Consider the following 12,590-nt stretch of genomic DNA (forward strand, 5'->3'; position numbering starts at 1 on the left):
TGTTGGACACCTGGGTTGCTTCCAGGTTTTGGCTATTACAAATTAAGCAGCAGAGGTTTTTAATTGATGAGATAGAGAAGACCCAAGCTGACCCTGAGTCTGCCCCTGCTTCTGACTTAGCTAGGGAGATGAGACCTGAGACTCAGTCTCAGTCTGACACACACCACACACCCATGTCTGCAGAGGAGAGACGGGGCAGTCCCTACCAGTTTCAGATGAGCTTCTTCACGAGGATGAGATGTCTGGAAGCCAGAGAGGACCACCTGAAGCCACTTGAACACTTGTTTCAGCCTGCCCGGCAAGGGGCGCTTAAAGCAGGTAGCTCCTCAGGCTGCCTGCTGACACACAAGCACACAGCGACTGTTTCCGGGTACACACTCAGCCTCCTGCCACCACGGTCCTGAGTCCCCGCAGGTGTGGGGCTTGAGCCATCCTCTGCAGTCGCTCGGGTGTGGGAGGGGCTGTCTCCCCTTCTTCAGTGAGTTGACCTCTGCTGAAAGGCCAGGCAGATAGGTCCTGCGTCTAGTTGGGAAGCTTCTGGGTAGCAGCACTAGCCCGCACTCACTGGCCAACTCCAGGATTCTCGTTTGTCTGACAGTGCATCGACAAGGCCAGAGACCTACTGGACGCGGAGCTCACTGCCATGGCTGGCGAGAGCTACAGTCGCGCCTACGGGGTGAGTGTCACCTAATACTTTGCATGGCGTCTTAGTGGCCCATTTCAGTTCCTTGTCCACAGTGAGCTGCTGAGCACTCCCAGGCTGCTGGGAGCAAACCCTGTGTTCTCAGCAGATGCCACCTGGGAGTGGCCAGAATGAATCCTGGCTTGCTGGATTATTCTGCAGTGTTAAGCTGGAATGTGCTCTGCTCTCCACCAGGCCATGGTTTCATGCCACATGCTCTCTGAGCTGGAAGAGGTGATCCAGTACAAGCTGGTCCCCGAGCGCCGAGAGGTCATCCGCCAGATCTGGTGGGAGAGATTGCAGGTGAGCCTGGGGGGATGCCCCTGAGCCCCGGTCTCCCCACCTCCCTCCTGCTCAGCTGCTGCACCCCGCCCTCAAGACTGGCTTCACATTCAGGGCGAAGCAAAGGCTTTAACTGAATGACCAACCTCCCAGCCTTTTACTTTGCTCTAGAAATAAGAGAAAATGACGTCAAAAACAAAACCAGAGTTCGGGTCTGTTTATGGTGGTGCTAGAGATTGAGCCAGGAACCTTGGAGCCTCAGGCATGAAAGTCATTGGCAGAACCATTAGGCTGTCTTCCCAGGCCCAAGAAAGTGTCTTTAGTAAGCGATGCATACAGGAGCCAGCAGATGCACACTTTACCATGTGTGACAGCCCAGGCTCAAGCCCCTGACACAGATAAAGCTCTGTGAACTGTGCTGTCTGAAGTGAAAGGGGTAAGGATGTCTACCATGAGCCACGTCATCAGTGCAGGCAGAAGACCCCCACAGGCCACAGTCATAGTGATGATGGTCAGCCAGCGGGAACTGTGACCACACAGTGATTACACCTCAGCCTCGGGCACAGTAGAGTGACCTGTGCCGGGCTAGCGTGGGGTGCCTCTTCCCAGGCGCATACTCTCTGGGTTGGAGAGAACTCAGCCGGAGCCAGCCTGGGCTGCTACTCACTCAGCAACGCAGCAAATAGGTGACTCAGGAACCAAACACGTGGCGCAAGGTAATGCAGCCTTTATTGATCAGAGACAACGCTTTTAGAGGATAGAACCGGAAGTGGCAAGTCGGAAACAGAAATGGCTAGGAAAGGGGGTGGAGAAAGGCAAAAGTGGGCTGGGAAGGTGGAAGCTTCCTTGGCAACTGTTGCAATGGTTTTAACTGGTGGGATTAATGTTACCTTGCAGGCAGGGCGGGTCTCAAAGAGGATAGATCAAAGGAATGGGATGGGTGGGGATCTTTCAGGCAAAACAGTGATTATGTAAATAGGCCATAGTGTCAGGAATGCAGGGGGAGTAGGGGGAGCTGGCTTCATGCCCGGCAGACCTGGAGAACTTTGGAGAGTCCTGGCACCAAGGCTCCTTTCCACACCACATCAAACAATTTCAGGGGTAGACCCACGGTTCGTATCTCTTCAACCTCCCTCGATGCCTCCCATCTGCAGCCAACACTGAGGTCTCCCCTCAGCTCCCTTTCTGGCAGGATACCACCTGCAGCCGTTTCTGCCCGCAAACACCACTGCGAGGGTCTCAGCAGGCTGCAGGTGCCCCTGGCTGAGTCCTCACGGGTGCTTTCCCGGCTCCCCTGCAGTGTTGCTGCACATCCTGGTCTCTTCAGGCTGAGACCTGACAGTCCCCTCAAGGGGTCAGCAGTCCAGTGTGACCTGGAGAGGTAGGAGAGGCACCCCGTCCCCTTCTTGACATGACCAGCCTCCTCAGCCTTAAACTGGCTCCCTTGCCCCAGTCCACACCTGATTTAAATTCTGTCTCCAGACCAGTCATCAGGGCTCCTGCTTCCAGGCCCTGCAGGGGGGCTGAGGCAGAGACAAAGCCTTTTTGCTCCATGCTGCTTCCTGTCTCGGAAACTCAGCACAGGGTCGCCTGCGAGGAGGAGCCTCTCGTGCTTGGAGTTGAGCATGCACAGTTCTCTGCATGTCTCACTAGCAGTTACGAAGTGCCGGCGAATGTTTTGGTGGAAACTGTCTATAAGACACTAAAAAAGTTTACAAAGCAGGCGTTTCCCACTCAAGCTGGACACACCCTGATTCCTTTTTATTTGTGGTGTGTGTGTGTGGGGGGGGGGGCTGGTGGATAAGGAGCTTCCAGATCTGCAGAGTTTCGGTTACTCTTGTGGATGTTTATAACACAGAGCTTTGGCAGACGGGCCAGTGAGTGCTGAGGAGGGAACAGCCTTGCCTGCCTCACTGCGTCCAAGATGCCATGATCACCGTGAGCCTGACTCTCCTGGCTCACTGCCGTCACACTTAGTGGCAGGGAAAGAGATGGTCTGGGCCTGAAGAAAGCTTTAAGTTTGTGGTAGAAACTTGGCTGTCGTGGATGGCTTGCTGTGAAAACACGGCAGCCTGCTGAAGATGGAAGACTGCCTGGGTTAGGTCACTCAGATCAGACCGGCCAGTGCCCCAGGGGCAGCTGAGGAAGTCGACATAGCTTACTCTGTCTCTCCTAGCCATGGGTGTGGTTTCTGTGGTTTGTTTTTGCCTCCAGGGTTAGTTCCTGGCACTAGGAACCCACTGCTCCTGACAGCCAAAGGGAGGACCCCCTGCCCTTTCTGTTTGACTTGAAAGGACAGAAAGAAATTGAGGCAATGGAGGAGAGAGGGAAAAAGACACCTGCAGACCTGCTTCACCACTTATGAAGCTTCCGGTCTGCAGGTGCGGAGCCAGGACTCGAACCCAGGTCCTTGTGCATGGCAATGTGTGCGCTTAGCTGGGTGTGCCACTGCCTAGCCCCTCTGAGATGTTCATTATTAAGGCCCAGATTGCATCCTTTTGCATATTAATGACTTCGGTCTCTGGTGCTAGATTGTTGCTAGGCCTTTCTCCATGGAATTTGTTGGCTAAGTGACCTCAGAAACCTGCCTCCCCTGGTGGCTTGTCTCTCCAGCCGGAAGCTTACCGACGAAGGTGGGAAAGAGAGCTTCCTTCACTCAGGAGCCTCGGCTTTTTATTTAATGAAAGAGAACCAGAGCATCCCTCAGCCGTATTCGATGCTGGGGACCAAGCACTGGGCCTCAGGCCTGCACGTCCGGTGCTCTGCTGACCTCACAGCCTGCCCAGCCACTCATTAGGAGAGAGAGAGAGAGAGGGAGGGTTAGAGAGACAAAGGGGGTGATAGTGAGGGAAAGAGAAAGAGACGCAGCACTGTTTCATTACTCATGAAGTTGTCCCCCTGCAGGGGGAGACCAGGGGCTCAAACCCGGGTCCTGTGCACTGTAATGTATGCACCCGGCCAAGCCACCACCGGCCCCAGTAGTTTTGCTGTGTGAAGTCAGCGTGACCCTTTGATAAACACCAGCTCTGCTTTTTGTCTGCAGCGCTTTATATGCGTACGTGAGCTCCTGCTTGTCCTTTGCTCTGCAGTTTGATCTGAGACAAGTAAGGATGAAGAAGAAAGGGTGAAAAAGTGGACAAAGCCCGAAAGCTTAGCTCACGTTCAGACTTCAGTAATTTAGCCAGTAAGCCAGAAATATAAACACCGACAGCTCGCAAATAACGCAGTTTGAAATTGTAATCATATGTACTTCTTTTATACATAATCAGTTCTTAAATTTTTGAGTGATGCATGTCAAATTTAATTTCTCAGTTATAGTCGTTTTCAAGCAGAGAGATTAAACAAAAGTGAAGTTAAACATGGATTAGGAGTTGGTGGTGGCACGTCTGGCAGGGTATACTTGTCATAGTGTGTAAAGACCTGGTCCCTACCTGCGGGTGGGGGTGGGGGGCTTCATGAGCAGTGAAGCAGAGCTGCAGGTGCCTCTTTCTCTCCCTCTCTCTCACCTCCCCTCTCAACCTCTCTGCCTCGACCTAAAATAAAGGAATATTTAAAAAACACACCGGGTTGCTTGCTGTGACCGCACACACACTAAAGCAACCTTAGCATGGAGGAGGTGGGCGTGTCCCCTGCACAAGGGTGGCACAGAGAGGTGCCCGTCTTGCCATGCTCACGGGCCAGGTTCAGACCCCAGCGCCATATGGGCAGCGCCCTGGCACCGGGGGGAAGTAGAGCTACGGTGTCTCTCCCTCTCTGTCTCTGAATGAAGAGCAAAGCAGGAGACAGCAGAAGAGCTCACGAAGTAGCCTGGTCGTGAGTGCAGCCGGGCCGGAGCCTGGTCCCCACCACACTGGGGAGCTCTGGTGTTGTTGGAAAAATCATGACGTATTTTTTCTGTGCAAAGATGTGTCATGACTTTTCCAAGCACTCAGTGCCTCTGGGAAAAGATCAGTCTGGAGCAGAGTGTGACCTCAGCTATGACCCCCCCCCCCCCCAATAAAGTAAAAGTATCAGCAGGGCAGATAGCATGTGCTTATCCAAGGAGACTCTCCTGCCTGAGGCCCCAGTCCCAGGCTCAGTCCTTCGCACCATCATAAGCAAGAGCTGAGCAGTGCTCTGGTATAAATAAATAAATAAATAAATAAATAAATAAATAAAGGCATTCTTTATTGGCCAGATGGCGGCACACCCAGTTAAGCGCACACATGACAGTGTGCAAGGACCTGGGTTCGAGCCCCCGGTCCCCATGTGCGGGGGGGGGGGGGGAAGCTTCACGAGTGTGTGCATAGTTGCCACACGTGAAGGCCTGGGTTCAAGCCCTCGGTCTCCACCTGCAGGGGGAAACTTCACGAGTGGTGAAGCTGGGCTGCAAGCGTCTCTCTCTCTCTCTCCCTCTCTGCCTCCCCTCCCCTCTCAGTTTCTCCGTTTCTGTCTAATAAACAAAAGCAGACGGCACAGCAGTAAAGGACAGAACTTAACATGTGAGGCCCCAGGTTCGGTCCCCCAGTATGGCTACACCTCAGGGTGATGCTCTGGTTAATAAATACAATGAATCTCTTAAAATGTACTGTTGGATCGTCAGCAAAGGCACGATGTGTTTTTCTATGTGAAAACACGTGATGGTTTTTCTGACGAGCCAGTGTGTGGGCCGGGTGTGCGACTCGGTGACAGGTCACATACGTGAAGCTCGGTCCCTGGGACCCAAGACCTCGGACTCGTCCCTAGAACACACACACCCCAAGGGAAAAAAATAAAAGAGGAAAGCAAGCATTATTTGTGATCCAGAAACAGGCCTTTTTGCCCTCCCCCCCCCCCCCCGTGCATAGTTAGTTCATTCAACCCTGCTCTGTAGCCCCGAGAAGCTGGCACCGCCCCCTCCCACTCCACAGCCGTGACTTGTCTGAGGTCACAGGCTAGGACGTGGCAGAGCCCAGGCACAAGCCCCAGGTTCTCCTTGTTCTCCTCAAAGTCACCGCTGGGGTCTGGTGCCCGCACACGCAGCATCCACCCCTCCCAGCAGCACTCAGCTCCCCGGTTTCTTTCTTTTCTCTTCCTTGTTGAAGAGACAGAAACTGAGAAGGTTGGGGGAAGTAGGGAGGGAGACGGACAGGCAGAGAGACGCCTGCAGCCCAGCTTTACCACTCGTGAAGTTTCCCCCTGCAGGTGGAGACCGAGGGCTTGAACCCAGGCCTTCACGTGTGGCGACTATGCACACGGTACGGAGCGCCCCGCGTGCCACCTCCTGCCCCTACAAGCTCCAGGCCTTTCGAAGTTCTTTGTGTGTCTTCTTCCCATTACCTCTCTCTCTTTCTCTCCCTTGAGAAAGTTGAGTGTGAAAAGTGAGTGTTTTGTGCCCAGAGGTGGCACAGTAGTGCAGCCCTGGTTCAGAAGTCTGGTTACATATTCATTCCGTGGCCTGGCCTGCCCCACCCCACCGCATTCCCAAAATAAGCAAACCTTTTAAAAAAGGGAACGCCTCGGTAATGTGGGGGCCTTACCTGGCAATCTATGACTCTAGGCCAACTTGTTCATTCTCTTTATTTTAGCGAGAGGGAAAGGGAGGGGCGTGTCAGCTCTGCTCCACCACCTGGGGAGTCTCTCCTGGTGCTGTGGTGCTCCCGTGTGGTTCCAGGGCTCAGAGCTTGGGGCTTCACGCAGGGTAAGGCATGCACTGTACTGGAATGACTGTCTCTCGGCCTCCAGAACAAATGTCTGGATTCCGAGTGGGTTTGCTTGCAGGAAGTTAAGATCTAGCAGGGCGCGCAGCTAACCCTTCCTTGTGAATGTCCAGGGCTGTCAGCGGATTGTGGAAGACTGGCAGAAGATTCTTATGGTGCGCTCCCTCGTGGTCAACCCCCATGAGGACATGAGGACCTGGCTCAAGTACGCCAGCCTGTGTGGCAAGAGCGGCCGGCTGGTAGGCCCCCCGCCCCGGGGGTGAGGTCGGAGGAGGGTGCCATGGGAAGGGTCCCCTGTCCAGCCCCGCTCACCACCAGCCTCTCGTTCTTCAGGCTCTGGCTCATAAAACCTTAGTGCTGCTTCTGGGAGTCGACCCGTCTCGCCAGCTCGACCAACCTCTGCCAACGCTTCATCCCCAAGTGACCTACGCCTACATGAAAAACATGTGGAAGAGCTCCCGCAAGGTCTGTTCCGCCCCACACCGGGCTGGGCCGGGCCGCTGCAGAAAGCCCCTAGGCCACGAGGCTGCCTCCTCAAGGCCAGCAAGCAGCGCCCAGACCCCACACCAGGCCAGGGTCTCGCTCCTGATTTCAGAAGGGTGAACCGTGTCCCGGGGGCCTGTGGATGCCGGGCGGAAACAGGGAATGCGGTGACTGAGGTCTTGGCAGCCGGGTGTGCCTTGCCCAGGAGGCAGTGGTCTGCTGGGGGTGGGGGTGGGGGTGGCAGGGGCCGTGGCCTGTTTGTGAACTCACAGGCTGGTCTGTGAGTCTGTGTCAGAAGGCCAGCCTGGCTTTTCAGACTGCTGGTCTCCTTTCCTGTCAGTAGTCTGGGATCCAGAGGCAGCAACACCCAGAGTGCAGTGCAGACGCCAGGAAGGGAGGTCCCAGAAGCAGCACAGGCCGGCGGGAAATAGATGCGGCTTCTGGTGGGACTGTCTGCTGTTTGGTTTCACTTTGTCTCAGAGAGGAAGGAGAGGGAGCATAGCACTGCTCTACCATCCATGGAGCTCTCCTAGGGCCATAGCTGGTCCTCTCCTGGGGTGCTGGGGCTTGAACTCGGGGCGCCACACGCTGCAAGATGTGTTTTCCTGAGTAAATGATCTCTTATCTCACATCATTGGGTTTTAAACAGTCATCCCTAGAGATTAGCTCAGTGCTGGTCCGGAAGGTGGCGCAGTGGATAAAGCACTGGACTCTCTCAGTCATGAGGTCCTGAGTTCAATCCCCGATAGTACGTGTATCAGAGTGATGTCTGGTTGGTTCTCTCTCTCTCTCTCTCTCTCTCGCCCTCTCGCCTTCTCACCCCTCTCCCTCTCCTTATCCTTCTCATTAATAAACAAATAAACAAAATCTTTTAAAAAGAGAGAGATTGGGAGTCCGGCGGTAAGCGCAGGTGGCGCAAAGCTCAAGGACCAGCATAAGGATCCAGGTTCGAGCCCCTAGCTCCCCACATGCAAGGGAGTTCGATTCCCAAGCAGTGAAGCAGGTCTGCAGGTGTCTGTCTTTCTTTTTTTTTTTTTTTTTTCCTCCTCCAGGGTTATTGCTGGGCTCGGTGCCTGCACCATGAATCCACCGCTCCTGGAGGCCATTTTTCCCCCTTTTGTTGCCCTTGTTGTTGTAGCCTTGTTGTGGTTATTATTATTGCCATTGTTGATGTTGTTCGTTGTTGGATAGGACAGAGAGAAATGGAGAGAGATGGGGAAGACAGAGAGGGGGAGAGAAAGACAGACACCTGCAGACCTGCTTCACCGCCTGTGAAGCGACTCCCCTGCAGGTGGGGAGCCGGGGGCTCGAACCGGGATCCTTACGCCGGTTCCTGCGCTTTGCGCCACATGCGCTTAACCCACTGCGCCACCGCCCGACCCCCGCAGGTGTCTGTCTTTCTCTCCCCTCTCTGTCTTCCCCTCCTCTCTCCATTTCTCTCTGTCCTATCCAACAACAACATCAATAACAACAATAGTAACTACAACAATAAAAAACGACAACAAGGGCAACAAAAGGAAATAAATATTAAAAAGATAAATTTATAAATATAAAAGAGAGATTAGCTCAGTACTTCATTTGACTCTCCCATCATTCTCCTTACCAAGCAGGGATGGGAATACCAGTTGTTTCTCCCTGTGGTCGCTCCATGGTGTCCCCAGGGACACAAAGGAGAGCACAGTGGTCGCCGGGGCTGTGACCGTGCAAAGATGTGATTAGACGCTATGATGTCACGGCTGATGGTGGTGCGCTTAGTGAAGTGCACAGGTTCAAGCCCCCAGTCCCCACCCTCAGAGGAGAGGCTTCACGAGCGGTGAAGCAGGACTGCGTGTCATTCTTTTCCCTCTCTGTCTCCCCGCCCCTCTCAATTTCTCTCTGTCCTATCAAATAAATAAATAAATAAATAAAAAGATGTGATTATGTCTTTGCTTGAGACCCTTGGAGCTGTGTCCAGACTGGCTTTTTCATTGCTAGTGATTCTGTCAGCCAGGCAGGAGCTGCAGCCCCACGCCCAGACACTGCGGCTTCAGTTGGCTGCATAGCAGTGGCGTGGTTTTCTCCAGATGCGCAGCTTGGAAGGCCTGTTGAACGTTGTTGTGGGCTGTTTTGTTTGTTTTGGTCTCTGTGAGGCTCCTAGGCCAGAACAGTTCTGATTCAAAGCTGGGACTGTCGTCCAGGCAAATGAGAAAAACAGAGGTGCCAGACCTTAATAGTCTGCTCCTTCCAGGAGCCCCTGGGCCTTAGCATAGTCTGCACTCCTTCCCAGGAGCCCCTGGGCCTTAGCATAGTCTGCTCTCCTTCCCAGGAGTCTCTGGGCCTTAGCATAGTCTGCTCGCCATCCCAGGAGTCTCTGGGCCTTAGCATAGTCTGCTCTTCTTCCCAGGAGTCTCAGGGCCTTAGCATAGTCTGCTCTCCTTCCCAGGAGTCTCTGGGCCATAGCATAGTCTGCTCTCCTTCCCAGGAGCCCCTGGGCCTTAGCATAGTCTGCTCTCCTTCCCAGGAGTCTCTGGGCCTTAGCATAGTCTGCTCTCCTTCCCAGGAGCCTCTGGGCCTTAGCATAGTCTGCTCTCCTTCCCAGGAGTCTCTGGGCCTTAGCATAGTCTGCTCTCCTTCCCAGGAGTCTCTGGGCCTTAGCATAGTCTGCTCTCCATCCCAGGAGTCTCTGGGCCTTAGCATAGTCTGCTCTCCTTCCCAGGAGTCTCTGGGCCTTAGCATAGTCTGCTCTCCATCCCAGGAGCCTCTGGGCCTTAGCATAGTCTGTTCTCCATCCCAGGAGCCTCCGGGTTTCTAAGTGTCTTGCTGAAGGCCATCCTCTGGCTACTATTCAACCCCGATGTGGCTTCTTTCAACGCATATCCACAGCTCAACCCCTCGTCTGATTGTGGCCTTGTATTAGTGCAATTTCTGGTGAGAGACCAGGCAGCCACCACACTGAAAATGTAGAAACCTGTGGCCGGGTTGTGGCGCATCTGCTTGAGTACACAGGTTACAGTGCACAGGACCTGAGTTCAAGCCCCCGGTTCCCATAAGCAGGAAGAAAGCTTTGTGAATGTTGAAGCAGGGATGCAGGTGTCTCTTTATCTCTCTCCCTCTGTCTCTCCCTCCCATCTCAGTTTCTGGCTGTCTCTATACAATAAATAAGTAAAGGTATAAAAAAAAATGAAATAAATAATAAATATTTCTAAAGAAAAGAGAATATGTAGAAAGCTACTTAAAGTTAAGTGTCTATGCTTCAAGTTCTTTTTTTTTGAAATATTTTATTTATTTATTAATAAGAAACATAGAAGGAGAGAGAAAGAACCAGATATCACTCTGGTACATGTGCTGCTGGGATTGAACTCAGGACCTCATGCTTGAGAGTCCGATGCTTTATCCACTGCGCCACCTCCCGGACCACTGTACTTCAAGTTCTAAGTAGAGGTGACACACCTTCATATGATTCCAAAGGCTACCCGAAGGCAAGTAATACTGACAGCTCTGTTAAACGAGTCTGCCATTCCTTCTCTGAGCTTTATTCACTTCCCTCCAGTATAAGCCAGGACTGGCTTCCTAGACAGGGCGCCTCCCGTACTCACGAGACTAGCTGGCCCTTCTTTGCACTGTCGCTGAGAAGTCGTTCACTTCCCAAGCCGCACACAATCAAGAACCAGGAGCCCGTGTGCAGCTGAGGCTCAGGCATGAGTCCTCCTGCTGGAGACCAATCCTTCATCTGCAAGACAGTCGTTTTTCTTCATGACTCTGGGGATAGAGGAAAATAGGGCTTTTAATACATCATTTTTAATCCCTTGAAAATAAACTGTCTTCATGTGACAGGATAGAAAGATATTCATGCTAGGTAAATCTAACAAGCTTAATATTGGGCTTTCAATCCAAATTAATATCCTCCCTACTTTTAGCCATTTCTTTTCTTTTTTTTTTTTTTTTGTATGTTTGGTTTAAGTTTTTTAAATTTATTTTCCCTTTTATTGCCCTTGTTTTTTATTGTTGCTATAGTTATTACTGTTGTTATTGATGTCGTTGTTTTTGGATAGGACAGAGAGAAATGGAGAGAGGAGGGGAAGACAGAGAGGGTGAGAGAAAGACAGACACTTGCAGACCTGCTTCACCGCCTGTGAAGCGACTCCCCTGCAGGTGGGGAGCCGGGGGCTCGAACCGGGATCCTCACGCTGGTCCTTGCGCTTTGCACCACAAACCACCTGCGCTTAACCAGCTGCACTACTGCCCAACTCCCCCTAGCCATTTATTTTCTGTTCAGCACTTTCATAAGTCTTCAGAAAAGAGTTTACACTCTGTGGACTGTCAGTGACACATAGTGTACGGGCTCTGAAAAACGCCCGCGGTCAGAGTTCCTTAGCTGCTTGACGGACACTCTGAGCACGCCGACTCTACCATCACATTCTGGTTTCGCCGCCCAATTCCACTTCTCTTTCTTTTTAATGGTCAACGTAATTCTCCCAGAAGAAAAGCTACAAGAACATTTAGGGCATGTCAGGTGTGGAATGTTTGTGCAGTCCACTGTCCAAAGCCAGTGGTGGCCGACCGCTCTGAAGGCAGACGTCTGAGAGAGACAGGTGTCTTGTTAACTGCTGGGACACGTGTGTGTGTGCGCCCTGTCCTCATGCTGACACATTGTCTCATCATCTGACTCTGGGCTAAACGCTGTCTCTACGCCAGTTAGATCCTCATGTTGGGAAGGGGCTGGAGTTTGTCGTAATCCCCAAACCAAGAAGTTTGGTTTTATCTTCAAGGCCATCAGCACTGATATGTTTCTACTTTTTAAAAAACGTGTATATGATGATTTACTCTAAGGATACCATTCTGACCTAATTAACTTAAAGTGTTGAGTTCTGTCTCTTTTTAAATATTTATTTTGTACTTTTTTTTTTTTTTTTTAACCAGAGCACTGTTCAGCTCTGGCTTATGGTGATGTGGGGGACTGAACCTGGGACTTTGGAGCCTCAGGCATGTGAGTCTCTTTGAAGAGCCATTATGTTATCTACCCCCTCCCCCCACCACCCTCTCTGTCTCCTCCAGCAGAGAAGCATAGCTTCTTTTTCACAATTTCCCAGATGCCAGTTTCTGGTCCTATACTGGTGGGTCTATTTCTTTTTTCTTCCATTTGATCGTTGGCTGTTTATAGGTCACTTCTCTGTCCTTCAAGTCCCATTCATCAAGATGCTAGAGCCCGGTGCAGAAAGATACCCCACCAGGCAGGGCCTTGCCACGTGTGTAGTCTTTGTTTGAGCCCCAGCCTCTGCGGGAGCGTTGTAACCCCACAGAAAGTTCCAGTGCTGTGCTGTCTCTCCCTCTCTGTCTGAATGAAGAAGTCAGCCTAGAGGTGGTGAAGTCATACAGGTGTGAGGCACCGAGCTCAGCAGTAACCGTGACGAGTTGCTGGCGGGTCTGCACGGGAGCGACTTCTACAGAAGGCTGGCTGTAGCTTACTCCCAGGGCTCTTAGTGTGT

At 52.3% G+C, this 12,590-nt stretch overlaps 1 protein-coding gene across 2 annotated transcripts in view; it reads left to right on the plus strand.

The window, feature by feature from the left end:
* MTOR (mechanistic target of rapamycin kinase) overlaps nt 1-12,590 on the plus strand; it is a 157,920-nt gene that overhangs the window by 112,844 nt on the left and 32,486 nt on the right. For both annotated transcript variants that reach the window (XM_060170910.1, XM_060170911.1), the window contains 4 exons: nt 599-676; nt 878-985; nt 6,756-6,881; nt 6,976-7,107. In XM_060170910.1, coding sequence (XP_060026893.1) covers nt 599-676; nt 878-985; nt 6,756-6,881; nt 6,976-7,107 — 444 coding nt within the window. The remainder of the gene's footprint in view (nt 1-598; nt 677-877; nt 986-6,755; nt 6,882-6,975; nt 7,108-12,590) is intronic.

Source organism: Erinaceus europaeus, chromosome 13 (assembly GCF_950295315.1).
Source record: "Erinaceus europaeus chromosome 13, mEriEur2.1, whole genome shotgun sequence".
In the NCBI taxonomy this organism is placed as follows: domain Eukaryota; kingdom Metazoa; phylum Chordata; class Mammalia; order Eulipotyphla; family Erinaceidae; genus Erinaceus; species Erinaceus europaeus.